Source organism: Conger conger, chromosome 12 (genome assembly GCF_963514075.1).
Source record: "Conger conger chromosome 12, fConCon1.1, whole genome shotgun sequence".
Classification (NCBI taxonomy): Eukaryota; Metazoa; Chordata; class Actinopteri; order Anguilliformes; family Congridae; genus Conger; species Conger conger.
In genome coordinates, this window is record NC_083771.1 from 6,607,360 (window position 1) to 6,627,459 (window position 20,100).

General features: G+C 41.4%; 1 protein-coding gene across 2 annotated transcripts in view; it reads left to right on the plus strand.

The window, feature by feature from the left end:
• LOC133141815 (E3 ubiquitin-protein ligase UHRF2-like) overlaps window positions 1-20,100 on the plus strand; it is a 54,341-nt gene that overhangs the window by 19,746 nt on the left and 14,495 nt on the right. For both annotated transcript variants that reach the window (XM_061262580.1, XM_061262581.1), the window contains exons 3-4: window positions 6,679-6,965; window positions 16,418-16,636. In XM_061262580.1, coding sequence (XP_061118564.1) covers window positions 6,679-6,965; window positions 16,418-16,636 — 506 coding nt within the window. The remainder of the gene's footprint in view (window positions 1-6,678; window positions 6,966-16,417; window positions 16,637-20,100) is intronic.

Consider the following 20,100-nt stretch of genomic DNA (forward strand, 5'->3'; position numbering starts at 1 on the left):
TGCAAAAAGTGCTGTAGGGAGCAGGAACTTAAAAAGCATCATAACGGTATGAAAACTGGCTGGGCCTGGGGCCCTGTGTGCCAAGCAGACATGTTTAGAGAGCTCAGCACTGGGGAAAGGCTTACTGCCAGAAATGACCGAAAAAAGAGATTTTCGGGCGGGACAAGTGTGGACGAATCTTGGCAGGGACTCAGAAACCTGTAGAAGCAGTGCCAATTGCCTATCAACAAGGGAGACTGTTCAAAGGAATTGACTGGCTGTTTAGCAAAAACAAACAAACAAACAAGACATGGAGCATATACACTGGCTGCAAGTACTGCTGAGGAAATCATTCCAGGATCTGACGAGCCACTGCGGGAAGTGAGTACGGGAAAAATAGTGTCGGTAGGATTAACGATAATCACAGTAGCATTTAAATCGACACTACAGCCACAGCTTTTTTTAGTTTTGTTTTGAATCTATGAACTCCCTCCTCTATGCACAAAAACAGCATGTCAATACATACATTTTACATACTGTTGAAATAAACATTATCCTACATATTAGGACAGTCCTGAGCCCAATATGAAAATTGAGAAAGTAGGGTTTTAATAGTGGCTCAATACAATAGTATAGCCGTTATTTTGATTGGTTGACAAGGTGTAAGGTGGAGAGTACCATATGGCACACTTGGACTGAAGGGGTGAGAGCTGAATATCAGCAGTCATTAGGCTTGTAAGACTGAATGTAGATACAATTTAATTTAATTTCACAAAGCCAAACTTGCTCACATACACAAAGCACACACATCTCAAAGAAATGCTACTTGTCTTCAGTTATCACATTGCCCCAGAGTTTATTTTTAATTTTGATGTAACAATTTAAGTTACACTTATTAAGCCTATATTTCACTGTGGCAGTCCATAAATTATGTACTAACTCACAGGCCACTATACATATCAAAATATCCCTGTATAAAAGTGGTACTTTTGTAAGTCACTTTTGTAGGTGAGCAGAAGTTATACTGTATGTTTTTGGTGACAGATGGGGGTTATTTCCTAAATGCAGAGAAGGCGGGATTCCCCCCTCGCTTGTTTTGCCATGAAAAAAAATGTTACAAAATGAGGAACTGTTGTCGCTAAAGCAATGGCATCTTAAAATAGGTTATACAGATAGAATCATGAGTTTTAACGCTCACAAATGAATGCAGAAAGTGAGACTTAAGGGGTTAATAACTATGAACATGACATTTGCAGTATAAGGTTTCATAGAATTGAAAAGGTTACACTCACTGGGAGGAGGCCGTATTGAACAAATATTATTGCCATGTGAAGCCTACTGCGTTTTCACTTTGCAAACGATGAATTTGAATGTATTAAATTACTCATTACTCATTACTTAAATATGATAATCTAACTGTAGTTTTGTATTAATTTGACTTTAGGACCAGTTTCAGAGACCTAGATTAAGCCTAGTCCTAGACTAAATTCAATGTTGAATGGAGATTCCCCATACAAAACTCCGTCTAGGACTAAACTATAAAATCGCTTTATTTCCCAAATATATTGCTGACGCTGATGCACAAACTAGTAAATGAGCTTAAACACTATTTTCCATTGGATTTTCAGAATTTGTGCCTGCCTTATGTCTGAACTTCATTTCTTATGAAAGTTGAACTGAAACAAAGAAGGTCTGAGATGAACACCAAGGGGGATCCAGTTTCAGTAGGGGAACGGACTGCCGTCAGTGGTGGCTGGATGTCCTTCAAGATTATATTAGTGGAATATGTGGATAATATTACAACTCTCATATACTCAAAAATAAGACCCATTTCTTTCAGGCATCTTACAAATTTCTTAAAGCTGTCAGCATTTTTGTTCCCATGCAAGCACGTAGACTCGGTGCGACAACCCTCTCTCCCTCCCGCTAGACTCTGTTCCAGGTTTTGTAGAAGTGTCGATCCGAGCTGGGCAATTATGAATTGTTGTAAAATACACCGCTGCAAAAAAAATACACCGCTTTCTCGTGTATTACAGCTGAGGAAATATTTCCAAATCTTTATCACGAGGCAAAAATGACTGATAAAGTCAGTGGATTCAAAAAGGGCGCATCTCTTCAGACGGGCACGTTTTCTCTCAGCATTGTCAGCCGATAACTGAACAGACTGTTGGCAATTAACCATAATCCCATGTAATCAGAGTATAGAACCACAAATCTTCATTCAAAATGTGTATATAACACTCACCACTTTAATTTCATTTTTAATACTGTTTATTTAACGGTTTCTGCATAAATGTAATGTTATATAACTGTTCTGTTTTTTAATGGGAGTATTTTCCACAGCTGCAGGGGAATGCTTACATCCCGTCTCCAATATTTCTAACATGCTTTAAATAATCAGATTGAATTTAATATGAGAGTGCCCCTTGTAAACATCGACCTCAGTCATTGTCTGTGCTTAATTAGTGGTAATGATTTTGTCAATGTAGATGATTGGGGTGGTTCGGTTTGGATAATTGTTTGACACGGGCCTTGACATAAAGGCTATGAACCTCTTGTTGACAGAAGACTGTAGTACAGGCAAAAAATACAACGACCTGGTGCAAACAAACTGGCAGCCCTAGTTGAAATCACCTTCATTGTATAATCCTAAAGAAACCTTTTTGCGTGAAGAAATGTTATTTTGCCACTCAGTGCAGAACATATCAGTTAAGATATTCCGCCCAGATCTTCTGCACCCGTATAATTGATTTAAATTGCACAGCACAAGAAATGTTGATTCCCTATGTAAGAAACCCCCCAAATACACCAAAAGTATCCGAGAGGTGAAGGAAACGCGTGTAGTCTGACCAATGCTACTGGAACAGGGTTATTTTGTTCTCGTTTATCTGACTCCAAAAGATAAGTTGAACTGCTCCTCTGTTCTAACAGTTTGTTTCAACAAAAGGAACTGCAAATGTCCGCCAACAGTGTGGCTCTATATGATCGCTATCTATTTGTATAGATGTGGACATGCCTGTGGCCTGTATAGCCTACAATGATACACTTAGTATGCATCTTGTGACGGCACTGGTGTATAGGCGTGTGACTATGGGGTGCAGGTATCCTAGGTTGTCTATGTCTGTTAGGACTCTCAAATGCTAAGTGTGCAGTGGTGCGAGTCAAGAGGATGCAGGTTCAAATTAATACAATTTATTCAACAATGTGCAATGCAGAAATATAATTATGTGGAAAGGTGCAATACTAATGGCTATTCGCAAATGGTGCGCAGGAGGTCGTATTATAGAGTCTCCTCGAACCATTCCATGTTCCCCTCTGTATACCCAGGATTTACAGGAAAACAATAAATCATCAAATAAGGAGTCACAAGATGGCGGTAACAACAATGGTCCTGCTGATGTCATCTCTGTATGTCCAACAAACCTGGTTAACCTTTGTATCACAGCTGGATGCTGACTCACTGGTAACTTGCATTACCTGTGGTTTATTCCTACAAGATCTTTATTCAGCAACCAGTGTACTACACCACCAATGACGCCAAACTATTTCCCACAACATGAGCTATCTAAAGACACCAAACACTGTGGAAAACCCATGATCTATACAGTACTATTTCAACAGATCTGGGAGCATTCCACTGAGGTGGCAGAATTGTGCCGAGAAAGCAGAATGATGCGGGCAATAGTCCTGTATTGACGAGCACTGTCTTTTCATCAAGCCTGGCTGAACCTGTGTCAACATGGTCAACACAGTCTGTTTCCTTTTGGGGGTCTCAAGAGAGGCACACTTATGTAAAATGCCCTACACCTAGTACATTCATGTGTTTATAATGTATTATGCTCTATTATACTTATTATGTATGTCTATGTCTTTGCACAGGGTATTGTGTCTTTCAGCATTGTTTTGGAAAAACATTTCTGGACACATCTTTTACTCATTACAATAGCTGAGAGCAGGGCTCCGTACTGCCTTCATTATTAATGGGTATGGAAGTGCCACTGCCAATGCCCAGCAGTTAGAGCTAGTCCATGTTTTACCAGAAACAGGTTATTACACAGGAGTGGAGCCAACCTAGCTCACTACAAACAATTTATTTATTTTTTTACTTTTGCCTGGGTTCTCATCTGTCTCTTTGCATTTGCATCTCTGAATTGAAATGTACATACGACGGCAGCTCTGAGTGGCATGAGGCTTGTTCATGCATTGTTCTCAAGCCTGTAGCCAGACTTACTTCAGTATTTACTCTGTTTATCCAGAAGAGCCTGTGGCACAGCACAAGGTTAACTGCTCTATTTGTCATAGGAATAGGATGATCGAATTCTCAGAACGTAGTGGAATGCGGCTGTCAATAGCTGCATTACATTCATGTGTGTCTGCTATCGCCTTTATTTCTGACCGCTGAGTGTGTGTGTGTGTGTGTGTGTGTGTGTGTGTGTGTGGCTTGCATGACTTTGCATGCACGCACTCCGTAGTGTTTGTTGGTTTAATCGGGGTGGGAAATCTTGGTCGAGCTTCTCTGTGCTTCAGTGGACTGCGACAAATTGCTTCTGCTCAGTTTCTGCTCAAGGAACAGGCTCGCAAAAATGGGGGGGGGCGGGGGGGGGGGGGAGAGGAATTATCGCTTCTGTAAGGCTATAGCAGGTGGCTACTCGTTATAAAACCATCGACCAGTATTTCTGCTGATTGTGTTCTCATTAGGCTTCAGCCCAGTCTTTGTACGTTTTTGATATTTTGTGTTCCCTGGGTTTATTCTCGCCGCAGAGCGATGTAGTTGGGAAGATGGCGGTGCGTCTTTGTCCTTTGGTTAAGTAGAGCAGCGTTATGAACGGCTGCTACCAGGCAGCGCAAAGCAGCGGTGCTTCCTGTTAATCAGTGTCATTTTCCACTTGTTGGCTGTATCGCACACCCCGAAACACACGCCCTCTCTGCGAGCCCAGACGTTCCATTATCTCAGACCCCGAAAAGCACGATTTCTTTCGTTCTCCAAACACTCCTTCCCTGTTTATCTGTACGGATGGGCTCTTTTTGTTCACACAGACCAGGTGGCGGAGAATATGTAGTATAAAGGTCGTAATAATGATCACTAAACCCAGTAAAAAAAAATACAGAACGTGTTTCCCCTTGGAAGCAATTGACAAAGCAGAAAGTGGTTAATATTCTCTCTGGGTATTAGGTCCAATTATGGTCCCATTTTCTGACCATGGCTTAAGGCTCTTTGCTCTTCCGTTCTTTCTCTTTAACAGTTTTTCTTTCTTTCTTTTTTTTATTTTTTTTTTGCATATCATTTAAAATCTTTTTCATCAGCGGTTCATGTGGTGCCGTGGCTTCTCAGTCACAATGAGCTGTGCTTAATTCAGTATTGTACTGATTCAGTACAGCAGTGCATATGTATGTACAAATATGCTAACCAGGTAAAAAATTGTTGAAGGGTTTGTGTGTACCTGGTCATTGCTCCCAAGGAAGAGGAGTGATAAAAAATCTTGACAATTTCAAGAAATATCATTTGTTTGCATTCTACAACATAGTCCCACTTTAAGACTGTTACACAAACTGGTTAAATTGGGGTTGGTCAGATTTATGTCATTACCAGGTAGTTTTAGTTGTATTAACTATTAGTTATAAATGTGAAAAATACTGCAAAAATAAATAAATTGTAGAACAATAATACTGTAAACAAAGAAATGACATAATTTATTATCTAAGGGTTATTTGGGAATCTCAAGACTAATTCTGCTTGATTCAGCACTTGACTTCAGTTACAGTTTTGGATTTGATATGGAATTAATCAGTAAATTGTATTTAATACAAAGCTAGTTAGTGTACCTTATTACAATTGTACGTGATTTTGATTGACTGGGATTGCTGACTTGTGAATGGAGATATAAATATGAGCTGGTCAAGCCTCAGCTCTTTAAAGAGAACAAGAGAGAAGATAAGTCATTATTATTGGTTACTGCGGTCATCTTTACACACGATAAAAGAAAAGTATTGACATGCACAGGAACATGATGATTTGTTCTTGGATTAAAAGAAAGATATTGACATTCATCTGACTCATTAGTCAGCGGCATATGAACACACAGACTGGATCTAGCTTTGTCAGAAGGTGACTATACACTCAGTGAGCACTTTATTAGGTATTTATTAGACTTATTTTGTAGACTTGTTGGTGCTGGTTGCTGTAGCCTATCCAGTTAGAGGTTTGACGTGTGTTCAGAGATGCTCTTCTGTATACCTCTGTATATGTAATGTGTGGTTATTTGCACTGTCACCTTCCTGTCGGCCCTTCTCCTCTGACCTCTCTCTTTTACGGTGCAATTTTGCTCACAAAACTGCTGCTCATTGGATGTTTTTGGTTTTTCACACCATTATCTGCTCACTCTAGATACTGTTGTGTGTTAAAAATTCCAGGAGATCAGTCGTTTCTGAGATACTCAAACCGCCCTGTCTGGCACCAACAATCATTCCACGGTCAAAGTCACTTATATCACATTTCTTCCCCATTCTGACATTTGGTCTGAACAACAACTGACCCTTGACCACGTCCGCATGCTTTTATGCATTTAGTTGCTGACACATGATTGGCTGATTAAATATTTGCATTAACAAGCTGGTGTACTGTACAGCTCTACCTAATAAATAGTGTAGTCTACCTAATATAGTGTAGCTAACGTTTCTCTTTGTTTCTTTTCCCCCCAGATAAACGAGTTGGTGGACTGCCGGGACATCAGCATTGGGGCCTGGTTCGAGGCCAGCATCATGAGGGTGACGCCGGCCTCTAAGGGACAAAATGGCAGACCCAGCGCTTTGGCACAGGCTGGCAAGCCCAGCAAAAGGACTAACGGCAAGCTGGACCTCGACCAGAGCCTCTCCGCCACGGACAATAACGGAAACTCTGTTTTTAACTCGGACAGTGCGCCGTCCACCTCTCACACGGACTGCAGAGACAATGAGGAGGAGGTCGCGTATCATATCAAATACGACGAGTAAGTGCGGACGGGACGGGCGTGGCACCTCCGTGTTTCTAAGGAGCCCTACTTGGAAGATGCTGTTTATTTTTGGGATTATTCCACGGCCTTTTCTCCCCGGTCTCCGCAGTAATCCGTTTCAGATTGGCCTCGTGTTTTACGTGCGCTTCCTTACTTGTGCGGTGTGACGGAATACAGTGGCTTGGTTTGTTGTTGGTTTGTGGTGCTTGCTGGGATGGTTGGGGTCCTGTCAGGTAAGTGATGCTGAGACCGGTGCAGAGGCTGTGTGAGCTGGCAAAGGTGAAGGGTGAATATCACCATTGTCGTTGTCCTATTTTTGACAGTTTTTGACAAATTTCAAACTACTACTTTAAGCGCATTGCTGGCCGCAGGCTCTGTTGAACAATGCAGAAAATTGTTATGTTATGCAAACCATTTAAAAATAAAAGCCACAACATCTTTTCTTCCAAAACCTGTAAACCAAACTACAACTGATTCTTAATCCCAAATTTTCCCTAGTCCTTTCACAATCACTTCACCATGGACAAAGATTCACCTTTACGGCAAACATTGTTTTCCATCTAGATACCATCATGTGAAATGAAACTTCTGTTTTTAGACTTGAAGCAGCCAAGTCATCCAAATATGGTACTTCACTTTACTTATTCACATGAAATACTGAGACAAAGAAACGGACAGAAAAGAGGTTGCTACTTCCTGTGATTATGGGCAGTATGTTTGAATGTAGCTCTTGCTAGGAAACTGGAACAAAAGCAGAATGAGAGAACGAGAGAGCCTGTCTGCTAATAGTCTACTCTTGTCATCCGCTGTGTCATCAGCCCACAGGCCAAATTGCTATCAAACATTATTTTCAAGGCATCTCAAGTGGTGAACAACATCCTTCTGTACTAATGCCTGCTATTCAGAGCAAATCTCAGTGCAGTTCACCAAAACATTCATTTGTATCTCTGCATTTCCGTTTGGATATGAAGAACAATTTGAAACCCTGAAGTAAGCATGTATGGCTTTTATTCTGTGTAAGATGACATCTACGTACAACATAACAAATGACTCCTGGGTGCCAGAATGGTGGTATGACTATAAGCAGTTACTCTTATTTTCATACAGGACACCACTGGTCGGTGCATAATACTATAGACATTTTTCATGAAAGCATTTGCAAGATTTAGAGCACATCACTGGGATATTAATAAAGGGTCATTCCATGAAAAATCAAAAAAAAGAAAAGAGGTGTGGGAGTTGACCACTCCAATTTTGCTCAAACTTTGTGTAAATGTTCGTTATATATTCAATAAAGAACATCAAAAACATTAGCCTCATTGAGAAATCAGAGTTGATAATATGGAAATAAACAGAAAATTGTGTCAGACTACACATTTTCAGGTATTTCCCTGCTTTAATGCCAAGGATGTTTTAATGCTCCAAAATCAACACAATCCGCCATTTCCACTCGTGAATTACTTTTTGGGTGCCACCCACCTCTTATTTAAGAGCCAATTTCTCTCGAAAGACAAATCTGATGAGGCCAATGTTTTGGATATTCTTTATTGAATATGTAAAAAACATTTACACAAAGTTGGGAGTTGTTGATTTTTCACGGAATGGCCCTATAGGAGCTATCATACTGGGTCAAGCCAGCAACTACATTGTATTCACTAGCCGTGTGACATTGAAATGTGACCACCCTGTTCGGCAGTGACGTACGGAAGTACACTTGTGGACCTGTGTCTTGTGTGAATGAGGAGGATCCAGTACTTACCTGTGACCATCATGTGGTATGAGTGGGTCAAATGCTGGTTGAACCCGTGTTCAATATCCCATGTCAACCCCAGGTTTAGCGAGTGAAAAGTGTATCAGTGTTGGAACTGCTAGCTGAGTCACTTTGTCAATCGAAGCGTTGACACTTGCTGCGTACTTCTAGTGCTGAAGTGTAGTACTCTTAAATAGTCATTACCCTCTCCAAGCCCCTTTCATTGTGTGTATATTTTTGCAATGACGTGCAAGTATCTTTTGAATGAGCAGGAATCTGTGGGCATTGTTGAAATACTAATATGGTTGTAGTTTTGGGCACCTTGAGTTGGTGTTCACAATGCTTGGAATGATCAAATTGAGAGATTGCCGTCGACCCAGAAGGGAAGTGAAGCCAGTTGGTGGGTAAATTATTCATTGGTCTGCAGCAGTCTTCCCCATAGCTGTGGAACAGTCCCGTTCTGAGGCTTGGAAAAAGCAGAAAATGTGTATTTTTACAACTTTTCACCCATATTAGAAATGCTCAGAATAATATATACAGTGGGCTCCAGAATGATTAACACCCTTGATAAAAAAGAAAAAAGAAAAAAATGCTGTATTTAGTAAACAACACCGATAACAATCTGGTATAGGAAATACGTTTATGTCAATACATGTATTCTCATGTTGCAGTGTTTTTTTAATGAGTACTCAATGTCTTTTTATGAAAACTGTGGGTGTCAGAAATATTGGCACCCCTAAAATCATGTAAATAAAATCAAACAAAATGGGTAGAAACAAATATATAAACGGTTGAACATACCATATAGAACTGTAAGGGCAATCATAATAAAAAGTGAACTGTTTGGAATGATCGTAAGCTTGCCTTGCAAGTGCGCATTATCCCCACGGACAGTGAAGACGATGGTGCGGGAGACCATAAAGAACCATACTCTCCATCGACATGCTTTTGTCACCAAAGAGGATTGCATTACATGGAGAAGCACCTCATACCTACTGTCAAATATGGCATGGGTCATTGATGTTTTGGAGATGTTTTGCTGTCAGTGGTCCAGGGGCACTATTTATGATCCATGGCACAATGAATCCAACAAAGTACCAGGAAATTTTGGCAGAAAATCTGGTGGTCTCTCTAGGAAGCTGAGACTTGGTCATAGATAGATTGTCCAGTAGGACAATGACTCCAAACATACATCATTGGAATCATAATTTTTTGGAAAATGTAAGACAATTGCTGATTTGATTGCTGAATTATAAGCACACTACTTCACTTGTTAGAAACTTAATAACTGTACTATCTTTTTAGTTTATAGTACTTATTGAATAATTCTGGAGCCTACTGTAACTGCTTACAGAGGGGAGAATTTATGTTAAGGGGAAAAAAAAGATTCCTCTGCAGAAAAGCGATTTGACACATATTTGAGATCTGTGTCAGGGATTTTTTTTAAGAAACCTGCAAATAATGTTTTGGCTCTTTAGATGTCTCCTTTAAGATCCTGTAATTTCAAAAATGGTAAGTTTATTCCGAAGTACCACTTCTGATTTTACTATAGTAAAACAGTACTACAGTACAGCCTTTTTTCCTTAGCACATTCAAAGCCCTAGCAAGAATGTCACATACAAATATGGTGTAAGGGAAATTTAAAAAGGTAGCATAACAGAATTATTTTCAGAGAATCAAAAGCGGCACAGAAAATACAGGTTTTTAAAAGGGGCCTAGATCTAGATGCCGAAGGTTCCAACCAAATATTCTGGCAGGAAATTCCAAAGTCTTCAGTGGAACAACAGTTGCCACTCCCCTAGACTTCATGTGGACTTCATGAGCTAATGCTTACAGTACATTTGAGCAGTTTTCCAAATTTCAGCCATTCCAGAGCTGGCGTGTAAAATGAACAGAAACTGAAATGCATACAGAGGCTATTTGCCTATGACTAGGCTGATGTCCCAGGAAATAAAAAAGTGAAAAAACAAACTATGACTGGGAAAGGAGGATCAGTAGGTTTCAGCTGTTGACTCCGCCACTGGGCTTAAAATGAACTCATGGCATCCACAGCTTATCCTGTCAACAGTCTCTTTCCCCGATGCTGCACTAAATTTGCTAAGGTTTCCCGCTCGTCGAGTGCAGTTTGTGTACCCCCGCTCAGCTGGTCAAAGATGATGGAGCACTGAGAAACAGCTTTTCTGCTGGCAGAGGTCCCCATTTTTAATGAAAGAGTAACTGGCAGGTACAGTTACGTTACTTGCTTTATGTGATGTTCTTGAGCTTGCTGGCATGCTTGTGTACGGATGTTTCACATTTTACCAACTGGAAGGAGTAAATGGCTAAACTAAATCAATGCTTTAAGGATATTAGGCTTGGTATAGGACAGTGGGTGAATGAGGCATTATCTATTGCTGTGAGTATGCAGTTGAGAAGAAAGCATAATTTAGTTGCCAATATGGTAAACAATGGATATTCCAACATGCTGTTGTCCTGTACAGGTAGCTAGTGACACTAAATTTCAAAATCTTCAAGTGCCCTACTCCTAGAGCTGTGTGTGTATTCAAGGTAATAGTTGATTGAGGAGGAGAATGTTTGATTGTTTGTCAAAGATCTGTGTTTTGAGCAGCAGTAACATACTGTACATAACATAGATTTGGGTGACTTCATTATCTATACTGGAGATCTACACTCAGTGAGCACTTTATTAGGTATGTTTTATACTTATTGGCCTTCTGCTGCTGTAGCCTATCCACTTAGAGGTTTGACGCGTTGTGTGTTCAGAGATGCTCTTTTGCATACCTCTGTATATGTAACTGTCACCTTTCTGTCAGCTTCGACCAGTCTGGCCCTTCCCCTCTGACCTCTCTCATTAACAATGCAATTTTGCATTCACACCATTCTCTGCACACTCTAGAGACTGTTGTGTGTGAAGTAGATCACAGTAGATCAGCAGTTTCTGAGATCTCAAAACCACCCTGTCTGCTACCACCAATCATTCCACGGTCAAAGTTACGTAGATCACATTTCTTCCCCATTCTGACATTTGGTCTGAAAAACAGCTGAACCTCTTGACCATGCTTTTATGCATTTAGTTGCTGCCACATGATTGGCTGATTAAATATTTGCATTAACAAGCTGGTGTATAATGGAGGCTGAAGGTCTGGCACCCATTTTTACTTTTTTTTTTTTTTTTTTTTGCATGGACAATTAAAGTGAAATCCCTCCATATGTGGATATACACGTAAAATGCTCCATCAAAGATTTGAACGCGCAACCCTTTGGTCCGCAGGGAGCGGGTTGAAGCGCCCGTTTGAAAGCGCAGATTCTGTCGACTCTCTTTTTCGCCCGCAGCTGAGGGAGGAATTTGGAGTCTCTTTTTCTGGCAAATTCATTCAGAGTGAGCCGTTTCCATGGTTACCGAGTTCTTGGGAGCGTTACTTTCTCAGCCATCATGAATGCTTAAAATTTGAGCAGGGGGCTGAGGCATTAGGCACGCTGCACAGGCCAAACTTTGTTAACCAGTAACCAATTATAGTCTGTTTTAAATTATTCAAAAATAATACTAAAGTAATACTAAGTTTTTTTGTTTTTTTTGGAATGATTAGGTTTACGCTCCCTAATTCACATTTGAAAGGCTGGAGTTTTCTTGTTTTGTGTTGTGGTTATGAAATTTGGCTCCCAGACACTGCCTTGTTGTTGTATAATTTTGAGGAGAAAAGCTGTGTTAGAAATGCAAACCACCTGTTTTTGATGAATATTTTGGAGAGAATGCTGCAACACCCCTTAAACCAAATTCTGCAACACCACTGCGATCACCTTTCAGGTTTACAGGGGTGTGTTCTGCAACAGCTAGTACCTCAGAGCTGCCATATGGTCCAATCTAAATTCACAATGTAATAAATGAATACATGAAACAAACCCGACATAAATACGTACAAGAAAAACAAACAACAGCAAATTATGCTCATCACCATTTCTCTCAAAACCGAAGAGGGAATCATACACAAAGTGATTCTAGAAGCACGTTGTGGGTTTAGAAAATAAGGTTTATTTAATAACTAGGTGGAGAGCCAGTTACCTAACTGTGACGCGGTCTCTAACTGTGACCGCGGTCTGTGTTTCCGTTTCATCGTGCTTCTTCTCCCCATCGCCACTGCGCCACAAAATGGCGCCGTCCGGTCGCCCGCCGAGCACAAAGGGCTTTATTTACGCATCGCCTCGACCGCGAGAGACGCTCCGCGCGGCGCTAACGCTCACTATGTTTGTGTTTTCATTATCAAAATCAGCCAGACACGGCGGATACGAACCACGGTTGGCTCGGAACGGGGGGCGGGGGGGGGGGGCACTGCAGAGCCCTGCAAAGCTGCTAAATCACGGTCGTACTGTAGCACAAGCCGCTTTGACAGAGGTGGTAATTTGCGCTCGGTTTATTGTGATTGAATAACCCGTGCTCGTGCTGAACCGGGTGCATTGCTTATCTGCGAACGCACATTGGAAGCGTGCCTCAGTCCAACTAATTCCAACTCTAATGCGGAGTTGTATCTTGGTCGAGCCGTATTTAGAAAGCCAAACGAGTAGGGGCCGATGACGAGACAAACCGGACGTCGTCTGTAATTAGACTCTTCTGTGTACAGGGAATGGGACAGCAATCAGTTCAAATGGACTCAAAATATTTTTCAAAACTAAACATTTGGAGCATCTGTAAGCTCTCGAGTTATCTAAGCGTGTGGTAAGCAGACATCAGTCAGTGTTTTTTTTTTTTTTTTCTCCGTCACATTATTAAAATGAAAAAAGAGGCCGATCCTGTAGCTTTGAAAGCTTTATAAAGCCCTCAATTACAAACGGGCGGGAGGTTAACGAGATGCGATCGCCCTGCTCCGTGCGGCCGTAATTGCATTCAGGCTGCCGTCCAGCTGCAGTCTGCCCACAACCTCTGAGCGGAACCTGCCAGCCGTCGGCCTCACGCCCCTGCGTCTCCCTTCCCCGTACCGGGGCTCTCCTTAATTCGGTATTTCGATCACGTACTGCAGCACAGCAAAGGCGTCGGGAGGAGGAGGGGAAAAAAAAGAAAGCTGGAGGACGTCTCGCGAATCCTCATATCTGCAGAGAGGGCCAGATCTTTTTGTTCCTGATATTTGTTTCACCCTCCTACGAATGCGAAATGGCGGACACCTCGCCCGTTCCCGCGTGCTCGGGAGTCTAGCGTCGAGTCTCGTCGAGTCTGACCCCCCTGACCCCCCCCACCCTGCCTCCCCACCGCTCATGTCACCTCTGTTCGGTCAGGAGGTTCCCGTAGTCCACCTGTCGGTCATCGATTCTCCGCGTGTTCCCTTCCCGGACCCGGCGTGTACACGACGCCTGCACTACCCTGCTAGAGCCCCCTTAATCCTCTCTCTTTAAAAAGAAAAAAAAGAAAAAGGGTGCATGCACCTCCTCATTCTCAGTGCACACACAGGCTTCCCACATTTCTGCTGGAGCATTGAGGGGTTGTTCCTCCACTGGGGCGGTGTGTGTGTGTGTGTGTGTGTGTGTGTGTGTGCGTGTAGTGTACACACTTGGGGCCTTGTGTTGAGCTGCGCTGGTCATTCTCCTTCCCTCTCCGCAGAGGAAGTGAGCCCGCCAGCGGTGAAGGTTCACAGAGAGTGCGTCTGTGCAGGGCCGTATATTGATATTCCGAGCATGCGGAATGGAAAAAATTAGAAGGGGACGGCGAGATAAAATGTCCGCCAAAAGGTTGAAGGGACCGAGGCAGCGAATGTGTGTCTTGAAACCTTTTCTGCTGTGGCAATGTCACGGTGTTGAGGGTTTTCTTTTTGAATGGCCAATAATCGGCATATCCTTGTTAAGAACGCATTTGTTCTGGGTTATTATATTTTAAAAGGTATAGAGTGCTCGATACAATCTCTACACAAATATCTAACTGTACATTTTTGGAACGACATTTTCTGGCTACGCTGGTAAAGCTGAATTAAAAAAAAAATGTGTTGAATTGAGGGTATTCATAAACCATAATAGTCAAGCCTGGTGCTGCGGAGATATTCAGAAACATGGTCTAGATGTGAAATTAAAATACAGCATTTAGTTAAGATATAAAATGATATAAGAGGGAGCACATTATTCATGTTTGGATCATACAGTTGATGAACCTTCAGAAACTAGAACCGAAAAAGGGTGTGGTTCTCTGCCCATTCATTTGCTGCAGAACTGGAGTTTGCCACAAAATGTGGGTGGTTATATGGCTGCGTTGCCAGCAGCTTTTGCCCACTGCCATGACGTTGACATATTTTTGTAGTGTCCATTATGCATAAACTGTGACATACAGTGTGTACGGCTCACTTATTTTACAAAAGAAATACCTAGAGAGGTATTCCTTTCTTCTTTTTTTCCCATAGACGGACCCGTTTTTGTCATAATGAAATGGAAAAAGGCTGAAATGAAAGGATGCTTATCAAAAGAGACCCAGTGAGTAACTCACGGTGTTTTAAAGACCTCATTGTGCGGGGCTGCAGAGCTGAGCCTGGTTCATGGGCTCTCAGCTTGGCCCTAGATCCAAACAGGTGCTAGCTGAATCGTGGCTGCATAACTCCTGTCCCCAAGGACCCGTACACAGTTTGCACATACTGTACATTGCCCGCAGACATATAGTGGTTCCACCTCAATGTATCGCGGAAAATTAACCGTCGGGGTTATGTAACTATGCAAACATGACCAGAAGTACGTGCTTTGCAGTGGGCGGGTAGCAGTTTAAAACACTTGTGATTTGTCTTGAGGGAAACCTCTTATTAAAGAATACGACGCACTCTGGCTGAAGGTATTTGTGGCTATGGCTAGTTGGAGATGAAAGCGAAATGGGAGTAGCTAAAGTATTCAACCTGGAGCTTTCTAGCTGCTTATGCTGGGTGGTTCTTGTTTGATTTACAACAATTTGTGAAAATCTGCAGTGTTTACCAAGTGCTTAATGTGCTTTACAGCTGAATGTATTCCATGTTTGTGCTCCATTTAATTACATTTTATTGACTAGGTCTGTTTTGGGACAGCCATGTCTTAAGGAGAATATTTATTCTCTATAATAAACACTCCAGATATGACGGTTAATAAGCCGTAGTCCTACTGAAGTACTTTACGATGGAGACGCACCCAAGTGTCTGTGTCCTTCAGATGGTCCTGGGTCATAGTCGCCCTGCTGTTGACTTCCATTAGCGTTACAGCAGAGAGTGATTCAGGGTGACAAGGCTGCTTTTGTATGCCCTTGGAACATTCCCCAGTTTACCGTCACCTTGCCTCTGTGTTTGGACCCTTTCGTTAGTCACTGTAGAATGGGTCACGTTCGTAGGGTTGTGAAATGATATTGCATATTCATACACGTCTCATTCTTCTCGTGCGCTTTTCCAGTGGAAATGAGGCCGTCGTTGCTCTTAAAGTTGCAAAACTGTCATATAATAGAGATGGAGGAGGGAAGGTGATTTCGTAGCAGGAATGTTTGTGTTTGGTTCTATGACTTCTATGGAAGATGTTTAATTTATAGCCAATATTATAGTGAAAGAGCTGCGACGTAGTTTATCAAGCCATATGTTGTTTCTGTTTTATTAACCGTATTGGGCTGAAAATTGTTGGTCCATGTGCATTTTCTGTGTCTTCTTCCCTTTCATTGATTGATTGATTTTTTTTGGTCCTCTTGGCATTTGGACAAACGCGTGTTCTCCGCTCTGGCCCTCAGCTACCCGGAGAACGGCGTGGTGGAGATGTGCGCGGACGACGTCAGGCCTCGCGCCCGTACTGTGCTGAAGTGGGAGCAGCTGGAGGTGGGCCAGGTCGTCATGGTGAACTACAACATCGAGATCCCCGAGGAGCGGGGATTCTGGTTCGACGCGGAGATCACCGCCCTCAACGAGGTCTCCAGGACCAACAAGGAGGTTCGGGTGAAAATCCTGCTGGGGTAAGGGCGGTCCGGTCCCTTTGGGCAGTACGATCCGCTTCCCCTGTCTCAGGCGCCGTGCGTTATGTAACGGACAGGAAGTGCCTCATGTTATGCACAGCTGGAACATCAGTTCTTCCTCTCCCGGCAAACAGGCTCCCATGTAATTTATACTCCTGGCCAAAAAAAATGAATGGGAGCCAATGGGCATGGCGATACCGAATGAATCAAATCTACTGTACCTACTGTCGCGGTTTCGTGAAATGGGCCAAGCCGCTACACCACCCTGCCAAGTTTATTATTTAATCTGTGCTCAAAACTAAGATCTTTAAAAAAAAAGTGCTGAATTTGGATTGGAACTGAGTGTTATGGTCAGACACGAGACCAGAATTGAGCTTTTGGGACCACAAGCATAGTGGGTTTGTTGTGGGAAGGATTCTTATTTTGAAAAGCAAAATAACCGCTAAATAACAACTAACTAACTGGTGTATAAGATAAACAGGGTTCAGAGCTCAGAGGCTTCTATTACGCAAAGTCATTCGATAATTATGCAAAAACATGCGCCATGGTTTTAGAAACCGCTTGGAAAAATCTGTTTCTAAAACCTTTAAGGTCCTTTAAGGTCAATGCAATCTCATTAATTCATATTAACAATTACATTAGTCAATGGCAGTTCGCATTGGAATGATGAAACAGCTAATCTATTTGCTTATGGTTAACTAATTAATTCTCAAGTGTGACTGCCTTTTCTTTCATGTAGGTGTAATAAGAGTTTTAAACTTTCTGTCTGCATATCTTTGCTGCTTAGTTCATTCAGTATTCATTGTTTTTACATTGTATTCATACAATTATATTGTAAACTACGTAAATATTATAAACTGTGTGGAATCATCTTCTGCATAAACAATGCACTTTCGACATTCACCAGGTTTTATGTTAAATGTAAATTTGTCAGCCTTTGGAGACTTGAACAGCATCTGTCCATGGAGTCCCATCTTCTCTACCCCAGGTACAGTAGCAGAGATATGATGGAGAATGTAATCGGACAAGAAGGGTCTCAGGTGGTCATCTCTTATTGGAGATGGCATAGAGTGCCTTTTTTGTGTGTTTCTAAAAGGCACACACAGATGCAGGCTGAGATAGGAGATCTGTGTCTAAAAGGCACACACAGATGCAGGGTGAGACAGTAGATGTGTTTCTAAAAGGCACACACAGATGCAGGGTGAGACAGGAGATGTGTTTTTAAAAATTGCATTAAAAAAGAAAATAATTGGCCATTTGGGACACACTGTTTTTCTCAATTTTATACATATAAAAAAATGAATCATAAAATTACGAAATCCACCAAAAGAATATCAGAGATAAACGCCATTATGACATGTCACCATTATGTCATAATCGTATGCAAAGAAGGTAAGCTAATCCCAGAGACTGGAAGGTAGGAAAATCTCTCCTGAAAAACTTTTTTGTTAATCAAATCAAGTTATGTTGTGATAGAGAAACACCAGAAAGGTCTGATAAGTCGTCCAATGCCTGACTCCAATGCACACAACGTCTAAGATTCCTCAGATTGTCCATACGACCTCGATAACAGCTTCACATATAAATTCATAACATTCCTGCAACTGAGAATTGGGTATATATGTTTACATTTCAAACAGCCCTGCTGCCGTTGTCCTCTTAGTAGTGGTAGTGGTGTGAAATTGAATATATTTGTGCAAACGGGGGACTGTGCAGGTTAACTCTTGTTTCAGTGCACAGCCTCGTCTGTATTGTCGACCGTTTCTTGCATTGGAGGAACGGCGTGTTCAGTGAAGTCGCACACTCATTTCCTCTCCCTGCATGGGACTGGTTATTTGATGCTTGGGCCTCAGCACAACAGAGTTGTTTTTTTGTTTTTTTTTCTTTAAAGAAAAACTAGCATAAAAGGTGAGTGCGTCACATTTAACTGGGTGCAGCATGTTGTTTTCATGGCTAGCTCATACTGAGAACAATGCAACTGAGAGGATATAGGACTATCATAGGACAGCTAGTTATCTTGCAAAGTTGGCCCATCCAAGCAGCCTCTCATGCTGGAAGGCTAGTCATAACCAATTAGCTAAATAACTAATGAATATAAAATGGATTCGCTCAGAATGTCTGGGAGGGCGGCCAGGTTGCATGTTTTCAAGTGTTGGTTTTGGTGCGTGGTCTTATTTCAACAGATTTCAGGGGTCTGAAGATTCTGCGACCAGATACCAGGTGCACAATCAACTGCGGCAGTCCTATACGTGGTGAAAGTATATGATAACAGTATAGTTATTCTGCCACCCATTTTTATTTTATATTAATAAGGCAAAGTTATCCAAATCCATGCATGTGAAATAACAATGTAATAGAAGCCAAGCGCAACACAGAATTCATTGGTGTCATGTCACCGTCAAGTCATTTCCATCACTCAAAGATGATGATATTGGTACAGACCTGCAGCCCTTACTGACATGGCAGTCACTGCTCTAGGCTAGAGCCTACTTGTGCAGAGGTTCAACCAGTTGCAACACAACTCTAAAATGTTCTATGGAAGCGTATGGTAACCCGAGAGCAAATAATTACCTTGAAAAATCCCATACCCACGCATGTGCATACATTTGGTTTTAAGATTGCAGAGATAATTAGTCCCTGAGAGCATGCACCAATGTAGACATACCATTTGTATTTAATGGGAGTAGAGATTTTACCAAGCCCAGCCACAGGAGTCATTTGTAAAAGTAGTAGGAGTTGCTATCTTATAAACCGTTGTTCTTTTTTCCTTCTATTTTGTCATTTTTTCTTGTTGCATGTTGTCAATTAAATGTTATTTCAGTCAATTATTACATTTAAATGAATTGATATTTAAAGTGTATGTACAAATGGTGTACAACTTAATTTGCTGGTTAGGTACCCAGTTTTTGATGTTAATTTGCCCCTCGGATGTTTTCAGCATTTATCAGCTTAATAACTGTAACGGATGTTTTTTTATATAAGTAGATCAAATCAGATGTAGATTCAACGTCAAGGATGTAATTAGAAAATCTAACAGTATGCTTTTAATAATAAAATATTGTACCAGTAAATATTTTCGTTGATGATGTATGATAATACGTTTTTTAAAACATTATTAGCAGTTGTATTTTTACTGCATCATTCAATAAACTATAATTTCTGACAAATATTGTATTATTGTTGGGCAGTTACACTCGCTATTTTTGTAGCTCTTCAATAGCAGGTTCTACTGTCTATGGCACCTGTATTTGAGAATTCTGCATGGAGTCCTGTACAAAAACCAAATAACCATCTTTAAGTACTTCTATTGCAGTCATCTTGGAGCAGGTGAACAGCATCTCTTGGAGTAAGACTTGGAGGATTTTATTGTGTGTGAACAAAACTTTCATAAAATTCTAAGAAATGGTTTATGTTTTGTTTAAGAACGGTTTATTTTTGTGACATTTCTCTACACCTTAATTGGC